Below are 24136 nucleotides of genomic sequence, written 5' to 3'. Positions count from 1 at the left end.
ATGTATCTTAGCTGATTCATAATGTCAGCTTGTCCTTTGTAACCAAGAAAGTTCGTTTCCCATTTCATAATTAGATTTTCTGTGTAAATTAACTATTTATTATATCAACAGGCAATTTATAATTAGATATATCTTGTTATCAAGAGGCTTTCCCATCTGTCCTCTTTGTCATCAATGAAATCAACGTGTCTGAATGGGATTTTAGTTATTATGCAGTTGGTCGCTTCTGTGGAGGCACATGTGATGCAGTCGGCAAGAGAACACTCTGTGCCTGAGTGAATAACATAGCGTGATATAAACAGCTTCATATGTATGAATTTGAGCCAGCAAATGGCAGGAGCGTAAATGTCTGTTTGCCTGCTGATTATTTCTATTGCTTTTCTCAGAAATGAAAAACAACATCAGACTCCTACATGAAGTTACCTTCAGATGTGCCAGCAGTAAGAACCATTTCATAAAAAATGATGCTTTTCTTTGTTTAGTTTTATCAATCAGCCCAACCCTTACTGATGTTAAAGGAGAAGGAAAGCTCCAAGACACTATATTGTCAACAGATTAGCCACAATAGTGCAAGATAGAACGCTATATCTATTCTGCAGAATGCTTTACCATACCAGAGTAAACAGCTCTAGACACTGGGGCTCATTTATCAACACTGGGCAAAATTGCCCATGGGCTGTTACCTATAGCAACCAATCAGATTGCTGAATACATTGTTCTTCTTGCAGCTGGCTTTAAAAAGCTAATCATTGATTGGTTGCTATAGGTAACAGCCCATGGGAAAATTTGCCCAGTGTTGATAAATGAGCCCCACTGTCTCTGTTTGTTTGGGATAGAAGCTGCCATATAAGCTTGGTGTGACATCACTTCCTGCCTGAGTCTCCCCTGCTCACTAACAGCTCTGAGCTCAGATTACAGCAGGGATGGGTGGAGGGAAGGGGAGAGGAACAAACTGAGCATGCTCAAGCCCTGCCCTGGAGGTTTATGCTGAAAACAGGAAGTCTGATACAGAAGCCCATGCGTACACAATTAAAGGAAATAAATGCTGTGTTTCTTTTGACAGAGGACTCAGAGAAGCAATACTTTGAGGGGTTACTGGTGTATTTATATAGACCTTTCTGATAAAGCTTACTTAATTTTAGGCTTTCCTTCTCCTTTAATGATGCTAATATATATATATATATATATATATATATATATATATATATATATATATATATATATATATATATATATATATATATATATATATATATATAGAACAGTAGAACGGGGAACTGTCAGTCTTGGGGAGGATAAACCTATTAGCATTTTGGCTTTCCAAAAAAGGGTCAACACACATAGATACATACATGAACATCCTTCAGCACATTTATTATTCTCTTACATGCTTATGGAGCTAATGGCTAATTTGGTTAAAATTTAAATTCAAGTGAGAAAATGAGCTTCCTGATAACTATGGACATTATAGCTTTTATATTTCCCTATAGTTGTACAAAGAAGCACATATCAATTTCCTGGTGTTCTAAATGCTTACATTTGCAGAGCAGAATATTGGGCAGTCAGAAATATAAGAATATATAAACACGTGGAAGCTACAGTGCAATCTCATTTTTTCAATCCCCTTTCCTCGTTATTTTGCAGTGCCAAATTTATTGGGATGGCAGCCAAACCCTTCTGCTTTTATGCCTTTGTGTGTTTTATCTATCATTTCTTTTTTTAGATTCCAAAAATTGACAAAATGTCAGAACATGGAATATTGCTGACGCATTTATTATCTGAAAATACCCACATCATGCCTACAGGGCAATGTCATTTGCAAAGGAACAAACAGACTGTTAACAGCACAGTCCAACATAAGTAAATCCAAACAGCTGAACCCATAAAGCACTAGGAATAAGATAGCCCTTAAAATGAAATGATGCTTCCCAACCAAAAATAGATATGAAGTACAAAACAGGAGAAATTGGGATAAAAGAGCAACAAATATTTAACTCTGCATAAGATATAAACAAAGAAGTGGATTGATTAATTAAATATAAAATGACAAGCACACTCTGTGAATATAAAAGTGTGAATTTAGAAAATTTTATTTAATATATCCCACAAGTTCATCATGTACAAAATCAGCCCCCCAAACCCAAATCATCAAGCTCATATACAGGTATGGGACCTGTTATTTATGTTGATCAAGGGGAAATTTATTAACATATATTTACAGTATGGGGCAAATTCATCAAGGGTCGAATATCGAGGGTTAATTAACCCTCGATATTCGACTGGTGAATGAAAATCCTTCGACTTCGAATATCGAAGCCAAAGGATTTTGCGCAAATACTTTGATCGAACGATTAAATCCTTCAAAACGAACGATTCGAAGGATTTTAATCCAACGATCAAAGGATTATCCTTCGACCAAAAAAAGTTAGGCAAGCCTATGGGGACCTTCCCCATAGGCTAACATTGAGTTTGTTAGCTTTTAGGTGGCGAACTAGGGGGTTGAAGTTTTTTCTTAAAGAGACAGTACTTCGACTATCGAACGGTCGAATAGTCGACTGATTTTTAGTTCGAATCGTTCGATTCGAAGTCGTAGTCGAAGGTCGAAGAAGCCCATTCGATGGTCGAAGTAGCCAAAAAAACACTTCGAAATTCGAAGCATTTTTTCTTCTATTCCTTCACTCGAACTTAATGAATGGGGCCCCTATATGTATCATTATTAGTAACATGTATTTATATAGCGCCACCATATTTCGCAGCGCTGAACATTTATTGAAAATGTAGGTATTTGGGTAGTATTTATATCTGTCCTATGCGTTACATATATTTAGTAATGGAAAGAAGAATGATGCTGGATAAAAACTAAAAAGTAATACATGCAATTGATAACTTTAGAAAGGATGACGGATACGGAATCAACTCTTAGTAGATACAGTGGTGTATAATACTGTAATGAGAGTAGAGAATAAACACTGAACATGAGAGGCAATTTCAGTGTCAAGTGTCAACTGATGATTTTTATGATTTTTATATAGGAATCAGAGTCAGCATTACTTGTGCTCCCCTTACACCCGCTACTTGCTGATGCTGAATGGAACCCTCCTGCTTGCTTTTCCAGCTGCTACATTGAATGTCCAGCCTTTGTGCCGCGCTTGTGGGTGATGAAAGACCCGAGTACTGATGTAAACTGCACCTTCCAACCTTTCAAATCTAGCAGAAACCTTCTCAATCCTCTGGGGCCCTGTCCAAGCAGATCATTTGGGACCCTTAAAATGAATTATGTCAAAAACTTTTACTTTCAATGGTACAGTAGGCCCTAGATTAAACCAAGAAAAATAGCCCCAGACAATTGTTCCATCACCAGAATATTTGCTCAGCTTAGCGTTACACACAGTGATGTTAGGCCTTAGTGTAGCAGTGAGCATCACAACTGATGGCATGGGAATTTAAAAGGGGTGTTACTTTTAGCCTATAGGCTAGTTTTGAACATTAATTTTCCTGAAATAAAGATAAATGTGAGAGTATTCATATCTTTATGGTACTTATAGTCTAATACAGGCTTCTTTTAAATGGTGATTTTTTTTTTTCAGTATCAGCAAACCCACCTACTTCCATTACAGTGAGAGCACAAATGAGATGAGTAATGGAGCAGAAATCCTGCTCCTGAAGTGAAACAAATACGTGCTCACATTTTGGCTGGTGAATACATTGTACTGTGCAACAGTGGATCGATTGTGCTGTAAAACTGCATAATTAAATAACAAAGTTCGATATGAACATCCAGAATGATTAATGATTTTCTGCGCATTGGCTGAAAATCCTTTAATTGGTTATATTCAGTTGTTTAACCTCATAGAGGTGTATTTTCTGCAATTAACTTACATATGTAAAAAAAAAAAGCTTAATAACTGGAAAAAAATGGATACGGGTATTTTTCCATTCACACTTTCCAGTAGACTTATTAACAATGCACAGCTGGAAAGCATGAGGATCACAATGCTTAGCAAAGCAGCAAAGAGCAGTGATTGCTTATTATAATAGTGAAAAGGATGTTTCACTGCTTGCTTAGACTAGTAGTGTCATTAGAGTCAGAAGTGGGCCCTGCTAACAGTGTTCTAGTTGTTTGTACAGAAATGGGACCTGTTATCCAGAATGATCAGGACCTGGGGTTTTCTGGATAATGAATCTTTCTGAAATTTGAATCTCCACACTTTGGGGCCCATTTACTTAGTTCGAGTGAAGGAATAGAGGAAAAAAGTTCGAATTTCGAATGGTCGAATTTGGCTACTTCGACCATTGAATGGGCTACTTCGACCTTCGACTTCGAATCGAACGATTCGAACTAAAAATCGTTTGACCATTCGATAGTCGAAGTACTGTCTCTTTAAAAAATTCTTCAACCCCCTAGTTCGCCACCTAAAACCTACCGAGGCCAATGTTAGCCTATGGGGAAGGTCCCCATAGGCTTCCTAACAATATATTGATCGAAGGAATATCCTTCGATCGATGGATTCAAATCTTTCGATTCGAAGGATTTAATTGTTCGATCGAACGATTATTCCTTAGATCATTCGATAGTAGGAATGGCGAAAAATCCTTCGACTTTTACTTAAACGGACGAATATCGAGGGTTAATTAACTCTCGATATTTGACCCTAGGTAAATGTGCCCCTTTGTCAAAAAATCCTTTCAACATTAAATACACTCAATAGGATTGTTTTGCTTCCAATAAGGAACACATATCTTAGTTTGGATCAAAGACAAGGTACTGTTTTATTATTACAGAGAAAAAGGTAATCACTTTAAAATGTTGTATTATTTGAGTAAAAAGGAGTCTATGGGAGATTACCTTTCCGTAATTTGGAGCTTTCTGGATAATGGTGTTTCCGGATAACAGATCCCATGTATTATGATTCCATATTATCATAATCATAATATCATATAATCATAATATCATATAAGTCAAAATTAAATTAATTCTACTGGTATCTATACATTCATTCTACTGGTATCTACTCTGCACTTCATGACATGGGTTCCCTACTCATGCCCCTGCTGCTGATTTACTAAAATACGAAACAATTCTCGTTTGAATCTTTGCATTTTTTCCACTGTAATTGGAATATTTTGGCACATTTTATCATATTTTTTCATGCAAAACTGTGATGCCACAGAACACTATTTTTCAGATATTAACTCTGATGGCAAATGTTGGATTTGCAGGAAAATTTACAATGGTGAAAAAATATTCGCAGAAAAAAAGAATTTAAAAAGAACTTTTAGTTCCATATTGGACTTAGTCTAATAACAGTAAATATATTTGCATCACAATTTTAATTCAAATCTGCTTGTGAAAATTGTTGACTTACAATGACCATTCCCCATAAGAAAAATAAAAGATACTAAGATGGTTCTGAGGCTAAATTGGTAATCTGCTATGACAGTTACATTTTTGGGGGAAATTTTTTTGAAGCGGGTCTTTTTATTTTGATGCACGACGCCATTCAAGTCTATGGGCATCGTTTTTTCGGCGAAACAAGGCGAAAAAATTCACCCATCCCTAAATGTGATGGTCATTGATGATGTTCAATGATAATGCCCCTATAAAGAAAATAGGGTTGATTTAGCTTTGAGACAGATTGGCATCACTTTGAATACAGTTTTGGGACCTGTTATCCAGAATGCCTGACCTGGGGTTTTCTAGATTATGTATCTTTCTGTAATTTGGCTCTTCATACTTTAAAGTGATACGGACACTAAAAATTTTCTTTTGAAAATATTAATCTACATTAGAAGTTACCTATAGGTCATGTTGATCGTTTATCACTGATAATTCTGCTTTTGTAAGTAATTGTTATTTGAAGTTCCTAAACCTGACTGTTTTGCCAACCTGACTGTCCCTTCTTGACCTGTCAGTTAGATTCTCTAATGCTAATGGACTACTCCTTATAGAAAACATTATGGGTAAGAAAGGTAATGTAAAAGCATCAGGCGAATACCTTTATGGCAAAATTAGAAATAGCATTCAACAATAATGTTATGATTGAAAATAAAAAAGGTTATTTTCTGATGTCAGTATCTCTTTAAGTCAACTAAAAATCATTTACACATTAAAAAACCCAATAAGCTTGTTGTTCCTCCAATAAGGATTAATTATATCTTATTCTTATATTGTCTTTGTCTAATGGATCACATACCTGTACTATGATTCAAAAATATTTGACACTTAGGTGATACATAATTTGATTTTACCTGTTTGAGATGCAGGTTTAAAAGTATCTAAACATATGAACTGATTCCATGGTTTTCTAGCAGGGGCGGAACTACAGAGGAAGCAGACCCTGAAGAGGGCCCAGGAGGTATATGGCACGCATGAGGCCCTAATTCATATACAGTTTCAATAAATATTGTTAAAACAGGTCAACCTCTAGAAAAATAATTTTATCTTGTGCCTCAACTGAAATTAGCATGTCAAATTTCATTAAAATTTATCACAAAGACAATATGTTCTATATATATGTTATATACAATCAAAAAATATAAAAAATATAATACCATGAAATGTACAGTATATGCAATTACGCATACTTGTCCTGACAAAATAGATCAACTTACCAATATTATGGGTCCCTAAATTGAACATTAACATTGGTCCTTAACATCTAGTTATGCCACTGGTAGAAAATAGTTAATTATCTGTGCTCCAGAAACCTCTCCAAGGTTAGCACCCACCTGGGTGCATTAATAACTGAAGGCTTTACAGAAGAACCATTAAATTGAACAATAGTAACAAGAGACTCATAGAAATGGTTTCCACGCATTCTACCTTTTGAGTAGCTGCTAAACAATTCCAGTTCAAAACAGATTGCTGGGAAAAGCTTATCAGAAACCCTAAAAAGAAGCAACAAGAGCCATTGAATAATTGTAGGCTTGGGGCTTTATACCATGCGCAAAAGAAGAACATGATGCTTCTTTTTTTTTCTTTTAAATGTTAACAAGGTCTGATATTTGAAGTAATAGGGCAGGTAAAAGGAATACTGTCTGGACATTCCCCCCCCCCAAATGCATTACTTTTAATTAATACTATTATGTAATGAATGCTATTCAGGTCAAGAGAGATGTAATGAAGCTGAATTGAGTGAAAGCGCATACAAACTCAATGGCAGGCAGTAATTTCAGACATGCTTAACAGATACATATTCCCTGTTGTTGTCTGATCATCCTATCATTTCTGTTGCCCTGGCCAACCAAAATCCAGGTCACCTCTTACTTAACCAAACAACCATGTTTTTGTTCTGACTAAAAGCATCTTTTTAATGAAACGATTATATAACATATTTGAGAGTCGGTTTACACAGTCTGCACAGAGTGTCTTTTTAAAAAACAGTCCCCATACCCTAAGGAATAATTTTATCATCTTTGCCAGATTAGAAAAATACAGGGGTCATTTATGATCAGAAAGGACGAGTGCAAAGTGGAAAAAACTGGTGCACACTGCCTTCCTTGTTTAAAGTATTGCCACGGGACTCTGTGCTCTGTTTTGAAGTCCAGAAACATGTGGGTACCCCCACAAACACACTGATGTCTGCATTTGCATTTATAAAGGTTCAGCAGGAGCAGGGTTGGACAGGGTTGGTGGGACACCAGGAAATAACCCAGTGGGCCCTGCTGACCCAAGCCCAATTCCTTGTCAGGAACTGTGATCTTCTTACTCCTCTTCTCCATTGTGGTCGAAAAAATGTAAAAAGGAAAGCAGAGGGGTGGGTGAAGGGGCTTGGCAGGTAGGATTTTGGTAGAGGGCACTGATGGGGTAAAGAGGGCTGTGACTGGGGCAGTTGTCCCCTGAATTGGCAGCCCTGGTGGGTCTGGACAAGGGAGAGGCATGTACATGTCTATTGTTGGATTTTGTATTCAGTATTAGGCGCAAATATTCCCCCATGTAGAAGTGCTCTTTGCAGAAGCACTAAGGGGTGCCAGTGGCATAACTACTGGGGGTGAGATCGCACCCTGGCCCATACCCCCTTGGAGCCCACCGGAGTTGCGATAAGTTTTTGCTGCAGGGGGAGATATTTGCTGCATGAGCAGGCAGCACATCTGTGCGAAATTGTACAGAAGGGGGGGCAGGTGCGCATCCTGCATCAGGGCCTGCCATTGGTTGTTACGCCACTGGTGGGGGCATAGTAAATGCTTCCTTACAGGGCCAAGCCATAGAACTTTTTAGCTTTTGAGCACTCGCCCAATGAGGCTTAGTCATTATATCCAGGAAGGAAAAAGATACAGGAATTCAATTCCTTAGTGGAAAACCTGATCTCAACTCAACAGCCTTTTATGAATGTATGACATACCTATGCCTAGCAGCATCTAATAATTCCCATAGGAATTACATTCATTTTTTTTAAAAGTAATTTGCTTTACCAAGTTGATTTTAAGACTTAAATTCATCAGGAAGCATAGGGATCTTTGCATTTTCTGCTTCAACTTATTTTGCAGCTGAAATATGAATGCTCAACAGCGACATAACAAAGAGAGAATTGTGCTACTACAGTGCTTGGCTAAAGATTCCCAGTTCTAACATTCTATGTTGCTACAGTTTGTTTAATGTCCAAGTACGAAGTTTCTGGGAGTGTGGGTTGGTACCCCTCCAGAGGGTCATGATGAAATTTTATAGGGATCACATATTTCTAAGCAACCAGACACTTTTTGAATTTTAATAGGTCAGTCGTTGACTTGTACTGTTCTTCATGCAACACAGCTCACATCATTTTGTTTAAATATTTAAAGGAAAATCAATGACTAATTAAAATACATATGTGGGGATGAATGCTCCATATATTTATTGAAATAGACTGGTCCTTTCATTGCTACACTGACCCCACTTGTTTTGCAGTGCATTCCTTATTAGTGTGCTTCTGACAGGGTTGTCGTGGGCAATAATCACAAGGTTTTTTTTGTATCTATAGGTCATATACATAAAGATATAGCAGCAGCTAAACCAAATGACCACCATTTTTTAAGGGTAGTAAAGAAGCAGTGTTACACTAAGCATAAGATAGCGTATCATCATCAAGATAAGAAGGACTTACGGTACTGTCAGCATAAAATCGCTGGCTTTAAATGATAGTCTGCAATGTTTCTACAGGAAGGCCCCAAGGGAGCCATTGTTCCTCGTCATCAGATTAGACTGGAAGCAATGGCCTCTTCCAGGCAGCCGCTACTAGAGGTCTTGCTGTTGCCAATACATGAAGTCCTAGACTGTAAGTAACTGGGGCCTATTTTAAAGATTAGATGTATGAGTTTGGGATCTGGCAGAACAATTTGTGATGGTATATTTGCATTTATGTCTCCAAGCATAGCCATCACATTAGAAGGCACCACCTCTCCACAATTTCTGTAGCACAATGAGTCAAAGAAAATTAGAGATAAGCATTCTAGAGACATGTACAAACTGAACAATATTTTGTATGCTCTTTCCTTTATGTTCACACAAATTGAAGTCTTCCCTGCCTCTTCCCATGACTGAGACACTTACTATCTGCTAATGTAATGTTGAGGTCCCTCTCCCAAGCCATCATAAAGCTGTATTTGTCCTGCAATAAACATACAAGCCTATAAATTCTTACATTTCCATTAGGCCTCAGTTTTTCACAGAAACATGCAATTAATTCTTATACTAATTAGGGAATAAAACAATAATACAGTAAGGATTTTCCAAAGAAACTATCATGCCTCAATAGATTAACTCTACTTTGTGGATACAGAAGAGGACAACTCAGACCATTGTGTGAACTGAGCTCCCTGTCTCTACTAGTACCCAAAATATCAAATTATTACTGGTAATCAAGAGTGATAGGGGATTCAATTATTAGAAAGCTAGGTTGAGCAATATTAATATGGATATGGATCCTTTATGTCATGTGTTATTCACCTGGAGCTAGGGTGTGGCATGATAGAGAGTTGGGGCATGCCATCTCTTATATGCAAGTTCCTCTTATAGGTAGGATTTTTTACGTTCTTCCTAATAAACTAGAGACTCGAAGGGGGCTGGACTTTGTGTTCAAGCTATTTTTTCAACCTCAGCAACTATTCTAACTTGTAGCTGTTAGTTGTTCTAAATACATGTAAATAATTCATATGATTGATATGGAAAGTAGCAGATGGGTGCACAGATGTTTGGGCTCATTGTACTATTTTCAGCAGCTGTGAGGAAAGAGTGGCTGCATCTATTCTATTTCAATGCAGCACATGAGATAATGGAAGATTGTTCTCAAAATCTCTCTTTCTGCTGAAGAGGATGGTGTAGGGGCAGACAGTGAAAATGTCAAAATACTTGGATTACAGAAGAATAACTGACTCTGATTATCAGATCCAAGAAAGGTGAATTATCTTCCATGTCTGTTCCCAAAGTGCAAATCTATGAATTCAAGGCAGACTAACAGAATATGTGTGATAGAGGCATAAAATTGGATTGGACTTATTGGTAAAATTGCCAGCATGCTTCAGACTATTTTTTAGGCTTCAGAGCCTGTACATTGGAAATACAAACATTAATTATTTTTTACTATAATTAACTCAGGATTTAGAACTGCAGTGATGTTTCACATAAATGGTTGCATTATTAAAATTTTTCAGGAAGATGAAGGAAAATGCTATAGTCAAGCTAGCAGACAATTTACAGTTTGTACCCAGCTTTGAGCCATTGGAAGCTTATCACATACAGAACAGACATAATTAGTTGGACTGGGCCGTTGGGGCACTGGGAGAAAGCCCTCTGGGTCCCGGCTCCCCTGGGCCTGGTGGTTTGCGGGCCCCCCTTAATTAGATACAAGTCTGTGAGGTGTGCAGTAGGGAGTGGGGGAGTTCACAATTGGGCATGGGAGTGGTGGGCACTTGAGGTGAGGACACACACCCCACAATGAAACTGAAGTTGTTGCAGAGTTATCAGCCATGAGTCATTACTGTATTGTCCCCACATAAAATCTGATAAATTACTGCTGTGGGAACATGTGATGTAGAAGCTGTGGAAAATCAAGCAAATTAAGCATAAGAAGCAAGAGCATTAGAGACTAGCAATCAACTACACTCTGTAGGATTTAATACACAATGAATTATATCCAGTGGCCTAACTATATATTACTGAGCCCCACGGCAAATTCTTTTTCAAGTCCTCAAAATATACAGAGGTTGACCAGTTTCATCAATATTTTTTGAAATTGTATATGAATTAGGGCCTCACGGGGCCCCTATACCTCCTGGGACCCCCTGAAGCTGCAGAGTTTGCTTCCTCTGTAGTTATGCCCCTGATTATGTACATATACTTTTATGGCAAAATAGACTGGCATAGTAAACACCAGCATTACAATCAATATTTTGGACATAAGTCCATTAAAAAAGAAAATCACAAAATATGAATTAAGAAAAATCACTAGCTAAAACCTGCCAAGCTTTTATATAAGTCCATTTCAAGGTGTATTTTTCACATTCAAGCTATTTTATTTTTTGAGTTTATTTAAACAGTTCAATGAATGAATGGAACAAGGTGATTTTCACTGTTCCAATTCAAGTTTCTCTACAACATGCTAGCGATCAAGAAAAAAAGTTGTGATTCTTTTTCGCCATTAAATTTAAAAAAAAACTTGAATTGAAAAAAAAAATTCATGAGTAGTTTTATTCCTGGTGTGTAAAAAAACATTGTTTGCTTACAGGCTGATTGCAAGTTAATAACACTTTAGTAATTGTTTGGATGCAGCCACCAGTCACTGCTTTGTGTGCATTAGCGAGGACACTTGTCATTGTAGAATGTTAGTAAAGGTGAGAAGGCAGAGAAGAGTGTTTCATCCACCACTATTTTCTGCCAGGTACCAGTAGCAGGAAAAATGTTACTATCCTTTTATATCTATTGGCCTGTGCACTAAGGAAGTGGAGGGAGAAAAGCTGAACCAAAAATGAAGATTTCTGTGGCTTTTCTTAATCATAAAGGACAAGTTGCCTATGTGTACATGATCTATATCTAACAGTAAGGGGGAGATATATCAACGTTCAACGTTAATTATTTTCGGCGAATCAAATTTCTTTGTGCTAAATCTTGAATTTGAATTATGCAAGGTCAAACTCTTTTCTGCTGTTGTTGTCTTTGTTTTATTTAGTATATATAAAAGTTTGAACAGACAATTCACAATTTGAGGAGAACCTTGTATGCGCTATGGAGTTCTCTCTTGTCGCATTATAATAAATAGGTCCCTATGTCTTTGAGTCACAGACAAAGAAGCAGTTGCGGTTTACCAAATTGAAATGAATTGGACTAAAATGTTTTTCCAGCAGAAAAAACAAAGTAACATCTCACATGTAGCTGTGCCAAACGAGAGGCTATATTTGTACAAATGATTCCATTGTTGTGCCTGTACAGAATAAATGGCCTGCGAACAGGGCCTTAACAAGTACGGCTGTAGTCGCAGCAGCTCCTGGAGGCACAGGATAACTAAAGACCCAATGGGGGCCACGATGGATACAAAATTTTACTATATGTGTAACAGACTCATCATCATCTTACTAAACTTGTGGGGGCTCTCAAAAGCTTTTGATTTAATCCACTTCTAACAATACCATTACATGCCCTTATAGCTTTTCAAAATGTAACTTTGTACAAAGCTGCCAGTCACTCAAAACCTTATGAGCTTCAAATGTCACACTTTTCCCATGGATGTAATGCATCTCATTTCTGAAACAATACGACTGGATGATCCAGAATAATGTTGGTGTTTTCTTATGTGGGATTTATACAGCTGGAACAAATCATTTAAATTATCTCCGAACTGAGCTCACACCAAGACAAGAAGGCCTTTGAATTCATCTGTCTGCATCAGAAGGGAAGTGGTTAAGCATTGTGAACCCCCCTTGTTTTAATAACATTAGGTTGATGCCAAGAGCACACTGTGTGGGTACTCTCTTCAAGTCAAATATTGTTAGCACATGCCAGAGATGTTGTGTTTCACCCTCTTTATGCAAGGAATTCTCGGAACTTTAGACAAGAGAATGACAATAATTGGCCTTTATGCTCACATGAAAAAAATGTTATCTGAAAAATGTTTTAGCGCCTGAGTAGGAGGTAGTAAATTTCTTCTTAGATCATTGGCACTCTCATGCTTTGTTCATCTTCATCTTGTAGAGATTATTTGCATAGCCATTTCAATAATATATATATATATATACAGTATATATATTTATACTATACATATATATATATATATATATATATATATATATATATATATATATATATATATATACATACACACACACACACACACACACACACAGGTATGGGATCATTTATCTGGAAACCCATTATCCAGAAAGCTTTGATTTACGGAAAGGCCATCTCCCATAGACTCCGTTTTATCCAAATAATGCAAATTTTTAAATTACGTGATTTCCTTTTATTTCTAATAATAAAACAATTCCTTGTACTTGATCCAAACAAATATATAATTAATCATTTATATAAGGTTGTGTGAATTGTCTGTTCATGGTCTTCGCTTTGAGCTTTTCAGTATACTTCAGTGGCTTTTAAAGGAGTTGCTTGTAAATTTAGGAGAGCAAGAACTCTGTTGTTATATCCATTTATAAACACTGGGCAGTAACCAATAGCAACCAATCAGTAATTAGTAGTGATGGGCAAAAAATTCAGATTTTTCGCAGGCGAATTTTCTCCCCAGTTTTGCGAAAACATTCGACAGTAGCAACACGTGGAAATTCACCACAAATCCATGCCTGCTGAATTTATTCGCCCATCACTAGTGATTAGCTTTTTACAGTCAGCTGCAGGTTGAACACTGTAAGCAATCATCTGATTGGTTGTCATGGGTTCCAGCCCAGGAGCAATTTTGCCCAGTGTTTATAAAAAAGCCCCAATGATAGTACTTGTTTTTACACAACCAGAAATGGGCATCAGCGCTATATGTAGTATAGAGTATCCCTTGTGAGAAGCTTCCTTGTTTCCCTGACAAGCTTCTCAACCTACTGTTTCTTCCAGTAGATGATACGTAAAACTATAAATAATTATAATTAAATCAATATTTCTAATCTGGCTTGCAATTTGAATAAAACAGGAGAAGTCTAAGCTATAAATCAACCATACTACAAGGCTGATGATAAAAGAGGTTGTTCACCTTTGCGTTAACTTTTGGTATGATGTAGAGAGTGATATTCTGAGACAATTTGCAATTGGTTTTCATTTTTTATTATTTGTGGTTTTTGAGTTATTTAGCTTTTTATTCAGCAGCTCTCCAGTGTGTGATTTCAGCAGTCTGATTGCTAGGGTCCAAATTATCCTAGCAACCGGGCATTGATTTGAATAAGATACTGGAATATGAATAGAAAGATGAGTAATAAAAAGTAGCAATAACAATACATTTGTAGCTTTACAGAGCATTTGTTTTTTAGATGGAGTCTGTGGCCTCCCATTTGAAAGCTGGAAAGAGTGAGAAGAAAAAGGCAAATAATTAAAAAAATATATAAAATAAATAATGAAGACAAAATGAAAAGTTGCTTAAAATTGGCCATTCTATAGCATAATAAAAGTTGCTGGTCAGGTGGCTGGTAGGGATAATAGGTAGGGATAATATGAATGTGAGTGCTTAAGAGAAACACTGTTCTCTTTTATCATTTTTATGCAGAAATTAATTTTTTGGCTGGAATGGTCAGGGTAAAAATGTACTCTTGTTAATTGAAAGATAGCAATTTATTTGAATCATGTTAATGCTTTCTGCTTCGACGACAGCTTCAAATTACAAAGGTAAACAGCTGGACCCATCTAATGCAATTATTTTCGTATATGAAGATATTTTCTACAATTTGTTTTTGAGACGCTGATGGAAAAACTGGTTCAGGTGCAGGGTTAGGTTACACATTTGCCTGTAAGGTCCTGCTGCTTTGTAGTTATGGCTCTTATGAAATAAATCATCTGTATCCAAGCAACTGATCTCATAGCAACTTCAAGCACCTTTTCCAATAATGTCACACAACAGCGCTGGTCAGAATTTTTTTTCAAGTCTCAGGAAGCATATTAAAGGGATTTCAGGGCGATCTCAGAATGAAGAAGTACCAAGGAGACATAGGTAGGATTCTGTTTGACTTTGTGTGCTTTTTTTTAAGGATTTACATCTCATTCTGAACAGACAAGCACAGGATTCAATACTCTGATAAAAGTTACATTTGTTTGACTTTATAATAATCTAGCATAGATAGACAGTTAATGACTTATAGATAATATAGAGACTGGTAGTTAGAGATAGATAGATAGATAGATAGATAGATAGATAGATAGATAGATGATAGATAGATAGATAGATAGATAGATAGATAGATAGATAGATAGATAGATAGATAGAGAATCTTATTTTGTGAGTAAGCCTGAGTGTTTCAAAGCAGAAACAGTTTTGAAAATGTACTAATCATTGTTATAAAGTACAAAGAATTGTCAATGTTTGAGGTTAATTTAATTACTTTTCTGTGGGGCATATTTATGTATTTCCAACAATAATAATCTTATTTTGTGTGTTGGGATGAGTTATAAATGTGTAACTACTGTAAATGTACTAAACACATTTATTATACCAAAATGTATATTTATATTTAGAATTCCTTTATTGGAAATGTACTAATGATTCTTATAAAGTAAAAAGAAGTTTGATATTAATTGAATTACTTTTCTGTGGGGCATGTTTATGTATTTTTCTAATATATATATATATATATATATATATATATAGATCAGAGCAAAACAAGATTTTTGATTTAACATTAAGCTCTAAAATCACTTAGCTTTCAGCTGCCTGGGTGATAAATACAATATGTAGACAGAGCAGAGTGGCTATAGAATTTTTGTTTGCCATTGTAGTAAACCTATTATTTTAACTTTATTAGTAGTTGAATTGTTCAGCTCGGGACCACATGTAGAAAAGCATATATTAAGTGGAAATAATTGTTGTTGGTGCTTTAAACAGCAACAATAAATTGGCTTGTCTATATAAGCTGATGTTTAAAAAATACAACATTTAAAAAAGGTTTTCTGTTTATTCATTTGGTTCTGGCACCAGAGATCTGATGAGTTCTGCCATCCTTTATCCAGTGTCAAACTTACTGCTACATTCCCAGTTAAGCAGCATGTTAGATTATGAAGCACTCTGAAAAATGGTAATTGATATTAAAAAAAATATCCTTGTTGGTGAATAGTGTCGGTTGAACAATAAATATTAGAATTTGAGCACAATGTGCAAAAGTTGCAAGCAAACTTCTATCTTTTTTACCCACAATACCTGTTATAGAGGTGCAACACTGAAGGAGACCCTTGAAGAAAAACCTCTACTTAAGGCATCTGTGAATTCCATGTTCCATTTATTCTGTAAGTGGCAGTTTAATGCATGGAGCAAACAGAGAGGACCGTTTGATGGTGAATGATGTTTTTACATCTGCAAATTTGCATCGATTTTTGTGATTTGCACTGCTCCTTGTGATCATAGTAGAGGAGCCTTTTTTTAATAAAAATATGTTGTTGTTATCCTGACATTTTTAGGATACTTTTCTAATGTCAAACCTGCCATATGTATCAGGTCCTTGCATTTGTTTTCTGGCAGAAATGGGGTGGATTGCAGTGGATGAAGCAAAGGGTTCTCCAGATAGTATGTAAAATATCCACTTTAGAAGCAATGTTCTCAGATTGTTCTTGGATGTTTTTATGTTATGTCCTGGGTAGTGTCTGTGTTGCCCTACAGAAATACTATGGAAAAGTCCTTCATGGAGGAGCAAAGAAGTGAGAAGTGTTAATATTCTGGAAATGACATATTTACAGAGGTGGAACCGGTTTATTATCTGTGGCAACCAATATGAGTGCAGCATATTCCTGGCGTGTACAGGTTTTGTTCATAAGATCGCAGGGCAAGGCAAATGTATTCTTTCTGATCTGCACAAGACTTATTAGAGACATGTATGAATTTGGGTGACTAATGCATAATCACATTGTTAGAATACAATGACCTAGTATTTCAGAGCATAGTATGCAATTTAACTAATCAGATTCTATGCATGTACAAAAAATCATGAAAATGGCACATTAGTAGCTTATTTATTAATTTAATAACTTGAGTAGTTTACGTTGTATGTTTTATTTATATTTTTTGTTTATTCCAGCACAATAATAGCACAGGCAAGGAGTATACCGTTATAATGCAATGCATACAATTACATTAAGTGTTGAATGACAAGTGTTAAGGCACACATGGGACCTGTTATCCAGAATGCTCAGGACCTGGGGTTTTCCAGATAACGGATTTTTCTGTAATTTGGGATCACCATACCTTAAGTCTACTAAAAAATAATGTAAGCATTAAGGGAACCCAATAGGATTGTTTTGCCTCTAGTAAGGATTCATTTTGAAAAAAAAAAACTTTCGATAAAGTACAAGGTACTGTTTTATTATTACAGAGGAAAAGGAAATTATTTTAAAACTTTTTAATTATTTGATTATAATGGAGTCTATGGAACTTTCTGGATAATGAGTGTCTGGATAATGGATCATATACCTGTACATGGGAGAGTAGGAGCGTAATCTTGCAGTTATTCACAATAACTGGGGCATTGGCTCATAAATGTGTGATATGTGAATTGTGTGATACAGGAATTCATGGTTGGGATTTTGAAGACAAGGTGCAGCAAGAGAAAAGGGTTTAAAGAGGTATTTATCCATTGTTTATGCATTGTTTAATCTGTGCACTAAAAAGTGTGCGGATAAAAATGTCAGCAGTGCAGGAGGCAGTTTTCTCTTTGGCAAAATCAAGAAGATTCTAGCAGCAGTGTTAGACTGGGATAGAAGAGAATGGTTGAGAGGTGGGAGCTTGATCAGTCGAAGGTCATACATAACTTCATCCTATCCCCCTATCCTATCATGTATGACTTCATCCTATCCCCGTATCCTATCATGTATGACTTCATCCTATCCCCCTATCCTATCATGTATGACTTCATCCTATCCCCCTATCCTATCATGTATGACTTCATCCTATTCCCCTATCCTATCATGTATGACTTCATCCTATCTCCCTATCCTATCATGTATGACTTCATCCTATCCCCCTATCCTATCATGTATGACTTCATCCTATCCCCCTATCCTATCATGTATGACTTCATCCTATCCCCCTATCCTATCATGTATGACTTCATCCTATCCCCCTATCCTATCATGTATGACTGCATCATATCCCCCTATCCTATCATGTATGACTTCATCCTATCCCCCTATCCTATCATATATGACTTCATCCTATCCCCCTATCCTATCATGTATGACTTCATCCTATCCCCCTATCCTATCATATATGACTTCATCCTATCCCCCTATCCTATCATGTATGACTTCATCCTATCTCCCTATCCTATCATGTATGACTTCATCCTATCCCCCTATCTTATCATATATGACTTCATCCTATCCCCCTATCCTATCATATATGACTTCATCCTATCTCCCTATCCTATCATGTATGACTTCATCCTATCTCCCTATCCTATCATGTATGACTTCATCCTATCCCCTGAACCGTTACCTGAGAGGAAAAGAGTTGACCCATGGCAAGATTGCAAAGGCAAAGCAACAGGTTCTGATAGTAGGAGGTCACATAGGCGGCTAGCTGAACACAAGAAGATGGGAGGCTAAGGGTTAATGACTGTCCATCTGGCCACAGCTCACAAGCAGGCAATTAGTTACTGTTCATGGTAGAGATCGGGTGAGGGGCTGAAGCTAGCTTGCTGAGACACAGTACAGATAGGTGGACTTTCAGGTGACGCTTACCCTTAGGAAGAGTTCTTGAGCTCTCATAAGTCTTTAGTTCAAATATTTATTTACCCTAGTATGGGGTTAAAATGTTGAGATATAAGAAAAAAATGCAGGTTATTCCTGACTGGTAGTATGATGTAAGATTGCTTCTCCTGCAGCCTGATAATTTAAGTTTAAATTCATTTTAAGATGTTGCTTAATGTACAGTAATATTATTTTAAATAAAAAATAACAAATCAAATCTTCCTCCAATCAAAGTAATGTGTGGTTGCTATTTTAGTATTTAATAAGGTGTGTTATAGTTCTGCATCCACCAAAACCATCCATGAATAAAACACTGGACACCAAGCTGGAGGAAAAAAAGTCCACGGTTTTATTAAATATAATTTTTTAACCATAACGTAACACATTATGCCAGCTCCTGAACGGGTCAGCAGGCATGAAATGGAAAACACGAACTTGCTACAATTGGGGGCAAGCTGTAGGCTACCACCCCCAGTGGCTTAACTCGCCAAATTAAAATTCAATGGATACCACTGGCAGTGCAAAAAAACCTTTAAAGCTGTGACAACATTAGAAGAGGTTGAATTACACAAATACTTTCACAACCTGAACACAACATTAGGTAACAACCTGAGTGAACCACCCGTTTAATGGGTTAAGGGTTATCAAACCATAGACAATAACATATTTTTAGGTTATAATCTATAACCTAATGTGCCAATTTTAATATATATTCACATAATTTGCTTAGTATCTGAAAGGATACTAACATACTTAAATATTATTTCCCTGTCCTCTCCCGACCTGGCTACTGCTCCCTTTACCAGAGGTGAAGGGTAGATCCCTAGCCTCTTGTTCCCTTATTTGCCAAGGGACTGCTGAACTGAGCTGTGGTTGCAAGTCTGAGCAGTTGTGTTGCCAAAAGACTCTTCTAAAGAGAAAAATGTGCCCTACCCAAGCTGAAGGATGAGCCAGTTTGTGCCAATGTTTGACTTCCAGCAATCAAACACATTTATTTCCCATGATTTTCAGTAATAACACATATATAAATAATGTGTAAAGGGTACAATTATGTCCTTACTCTTTGAACGTGTTACAGTGTATAGCAATGGTCTCCAACCAGTGGCTCACAAGCAACATGTTGCTCCTCACCAACCCCATGGATGTTACTCCCAGTGGCCTCAAAGCAAGTGCTTATTTTTTAATTTCTGGGTTGGACTCAACTATTTATTGCATAAAAACAGGTGTGCTGCAAGTCCACATAGTCACTATCAAATAGCCAATCAGAGCCTTGTGTGGCACCCAAAGGCACTTTGTGTTGCTCCCCGAATCTATCTATATTTGAATGTGGCTCATTCAGGGCCACCAGGGACCCCCTGGTACTTAGATTGCTCCTACTCAAACACTGAACTGACAGATAACATTAAATCAAACATATGGATTCTGTGGACAAGCCAATACTAATGCAGTTTTAAACTGTGCATCATGATACCATATGACAGCCGGTTAATTTTTATTCTTAATCATAAAACATGTTGCAATTGCAGCAATTTACAAACGCTTTGCAGTCCAATCAGAAGAAATTGTTTTTGCTAAAAGACCAGAAAATCTTGAAGTGACTTTTCAGACAGTCTTTGTTCCTCAGAGTGCAGTGCTGAAAACATATAAAAAGCCATGTTTCTCCTATTTCAAGTGTCAAGGCCATTCCACCATATGCAGTTGCCACATGTAAAATCAAAGGAACGCTACGTGGGATGCCAAGCGCACTATCCTTTGTGGATGAAACTTTATCTACTTGTTTTGACGCTCTTCACTTTTATCTAGCAGATTCTCAAAATATAAAGAGGGTGAATGTCAGCTTCATGCTCCTTAGAACTGCACGTCTCCTAACTTTACTGGGATTATATACTTTAAATTAAGTGTTTGGTGCTTATCTGTCTCTATTCTTGCATAGGCGAGCAGGGCCTTGACAAGCCGTGAATATGGAAGCCTTGAATCCAGTGCAGTATAACATCACAGAAGCTGTTCCCACTCTGGCACCTGCCACTACTCTTTCTCTGCTGCTCTTCATTTTTGTGCTCATCATTCTATGGAATCAAGAGGAGACATCTCTGATACCAGGTATAGTTATACTCATTAAATGCAATATACACACACACTTTATTTCTCAGGATACTGCAATGTATTATATTTATGTATTATATCGTTAGCAGTACAGCCATATGTAATCATCATATTAATCATTTTTCATTATACAGATAGTTTGGCTGTGACACGCTAACTGATCACTTATTTTGTTTCTAACAACCTGATAAATTTGGGCAAAATAAATAGATTTGTGTTAACAGCTCAGTCTAGGATTAAAATATGCATAAAGAACACGGAGCACGTGTGGGGCTTAATTTATATGCAAAGCTTTAATGATGTAAGTCATGTATATCATTCCCAATGACAAACAAGAATAATACAGGTAGGAAACCTGTTATCTGGAATGCTCTGGGTCAGGGGTTTTCTGGATAAGGGATCTTTCCGTAATTTAGATTTCTATACATTGCTACACTAAATAAACCCAATGCCCAATATGATTCATTTTGACTCTAATATAGGTTCATTATATCTTAGTTGGGATCATGTACAAGGTACTGTTTAATTACTACAGAGAAAACGAAATCGATTTTAAAAATCTGAATTATTTAATTAAAATGGAGTCTATGGGAGATGGCCAACCCATAATTTTGAGCTTTTTGGATAACAGGTTTTCATATAATGGATCTCATATACAAAAAGTCAATCAGCACTCCAATATCTGTGTTTCTTGAGGTGCTCTATTCCGTAAGTATCACACGCACACACACGTATATATATATCTATATATATATCTCTATATATATAGATAGATATATATATATATAGATATATATATATATATAGATATATAAACAGTACAGTATAAGTATATGTATGTATGTATGTATAAAATGTGCACATGTATTAAAAAAAACATGTATTTTTGGGAAGCTGTGCTGACAGTGTTATAGCCATGCTCACTGCTTGACCCTCTGACTTCATGGTACAGGTATGGGATCTGTTATCCAGAAAAGCTCTGAATTATGGAAAGGCCATCTCCCATAAACTGCATTTTATCCAAATAATCCACATTTTACACAATTTTCTCTGTGATAAATAAAACAGTACCTTGTACCAACTAAGATATAATTAATCCTTGTTAGAAGCAAAACCAGCTTTGTAGGTTTATTTAATGTTTACATGATTTTTTGCTAGACTAAGGGGCAGATTTATCAAGGGTCGAATTTCGAGGGTTAATAAACCCTCGAATTCGACCCTCGAAATAAAATCCTTCGAATTCGAATATTGAATTTGAAGGATTTTAGCGCAAATACTTCAATCGAACGATCGAATAAAAAATGTTCGATCGAACGATAAAATCCTTCGAATCGAACAATTCGAACAATTTTAATCGATCGATCTAAGGATTTTTATTCGATCATAAAAAACTTTTAAGTTAAAAAAGTGCTGGGGAAGGTCCCCATAGGCTAACATTGCACCTCGGTAGGTTTAAAGTGGCAAAGTATGTAGTCGAAGTATTTTTTAAAGAGACAGTACTTTGACTATCGAATGTCGAATAGTTGATTGATTTTTACTTCGAATCATTTGAATCGAAGGTCGTAGTAGCCTATCCGATGGTCGAAGTACCCTAAAAATTACTTCAAATTTTTTTTTCATTCACTCGAGTTTAGTAAATGTGCCCCTTAAAATATGAATATTCAAATTACAGAAAGATTTATAATCCAGAAACCCCCATATCCCAAGCATTCTGGATAACAAGTCCCATACCTGTATCTGCTCCAAAATCAAACAGATGGCCACGGCTATGCAACAGAAGAAACACTGCTGAGAGCAAATAAAATGATGTGCTCAGTGGGGGGCACTCTTGACTCATGTGTGTTAGTTTAGCTCAAATCCCCCAAAGTAAACAGCTAAAAATGCCAGCTTTTTTGAAAACAATGAAATACCTCTGTTACCTTTAGATCACTAATAATAACATCATTATTACTGGACAGTTAACATCCCTATGGACTCAAGAAGTGAACTTACTGACAAAACTCCAATAACAGTTTAAAGTAACAGGACAAACTATGGAACTACGTTTACCTGGATATAGTAGCTCATAGCAACCAATAAGATTTTTCCTTTTTTGGTGGAGATTAGTCGCCGAAGAAGAGGTGATTTGTTGCCTGGGCAACTAAATCTCCCCAAATCTCCACGTGTGTCTCTGCCCTAAAGGAAATATACACCTTCGAAAAAATCAATGTAAAATCACTCAGGGTGCTCTAAGCACATTTACAACATAGTCTCATTATTAAAGGGCTTGTTTATAAATACATCTATTTATATAAAAAAATAAATATTTCTATATTTCTGTATTGCATGTACACTACACTGAATTTATTTTAATTTACAATATACAAAATCAACACAGGGGCAGATGTATCAAGGGTCGAATATCGAGGGTTAATTAACCCTCGATATTCGACTGACGAATTAAAATCCTTCGACTTCGAATATCGAAATCGAAGGATTTTGCGCAATTCGTTTGATCGAACGATCGAAGGAATAATCGTTTGATCGAACGATTAAATCCTTCTAATCGAACGATTCGAAGGATTTTAATCCATCGATCGAAGGATTATCCTTCGATCATAAAATTGTTAGCAAGCCTATGGGGACCTTCCCCATAGGCTAACATTGGCCTCGGTAGGTTTTAGGTGGCGAACTAGGGGGTCGAAGAAATTTTTAAAGAGACAGTACTTCGACTATCGAATAGTCGAATAGTCAAACGATTTTTAGTACGAATCGTTCGATTCGAAGGTCGAAGTAGCCAATTCGATGGTCGAAGTAGCCAAAAAAACCATTCGGAATTCAAACTATTTTTCCTCTATTCCTTCACGCGAACTTAGTGAATGGGCTCCTAAATGTAGCAAATGTATTTCTTTACAATCATAAAACATTCTGAAAATAAACCACAGAGCTGCATGTACGGGAGATAATGTAACAAAGATCCGTACAGTGTAGTGGTGCATAATTGCTGTAGAAACCTCCTGGATGCGGCTGCAGCAGATTTTGTCTGCCCATTGTCTAAGCCGTCTATGGTTTTCTGCTAAGTATGCTTTCAGCAAGTTTTCTCAAGAGCTCCTCGATGTTTCTATTTGGATAGAGCAGAGCACTTTGCCAGACTGATATTTAGCTGCACTAAGGCATAACACAAATTACAAAGAACACTTCTTT

General features: G+C 36.6%; 1 protein-coding gene across 4 annotated transcripts in view; it reads left to right on the top strand.

Moving 5' to 3' along the window:
* The window catches only part of cyp19a1.L (cytochrome P450 family 19 subfamily A member 1 L homeolog), a 53020-nt gene that overhangs the window by 5983 nt on the left and 22901 nt on the right, over positions 1 to 24136 (top strand). Inside the window, exons 1-2 of one of the 4 annotated variants that reach the window (XM_041584856.1) lie at positions 346 to 440; positions 20784 to 20950. In XM_041584856.1, coding sequence (XP_041440790.1) covers positions 20812 to 20950 — 139 coding nt within the window. In that variant the 5' untranslated portion in view covers positions 346 to 440; positions 20784 to 20811. 4 annotated transcript variants of the gene reach the window in all.

This window comes from Xenopus laevis, chromosome 3L, assembly GCF_017654675.1.
Source record: "Xenopus laevis strain J_2021 chromosome 3L, Xenopus_laevis_v10.1, whole genome shotgun sequence".
In the NCBI taxonomy this organism is placed as follows: domain Eukaryota; kingdom Metazoa; phylum Chordata; class Amphibia; order Anura; family Pipidae; genus Xenopus; species Xenopus laevis.
This window is presented reverse-complemented; position numbering and strand designations above follow the sequence as displayed.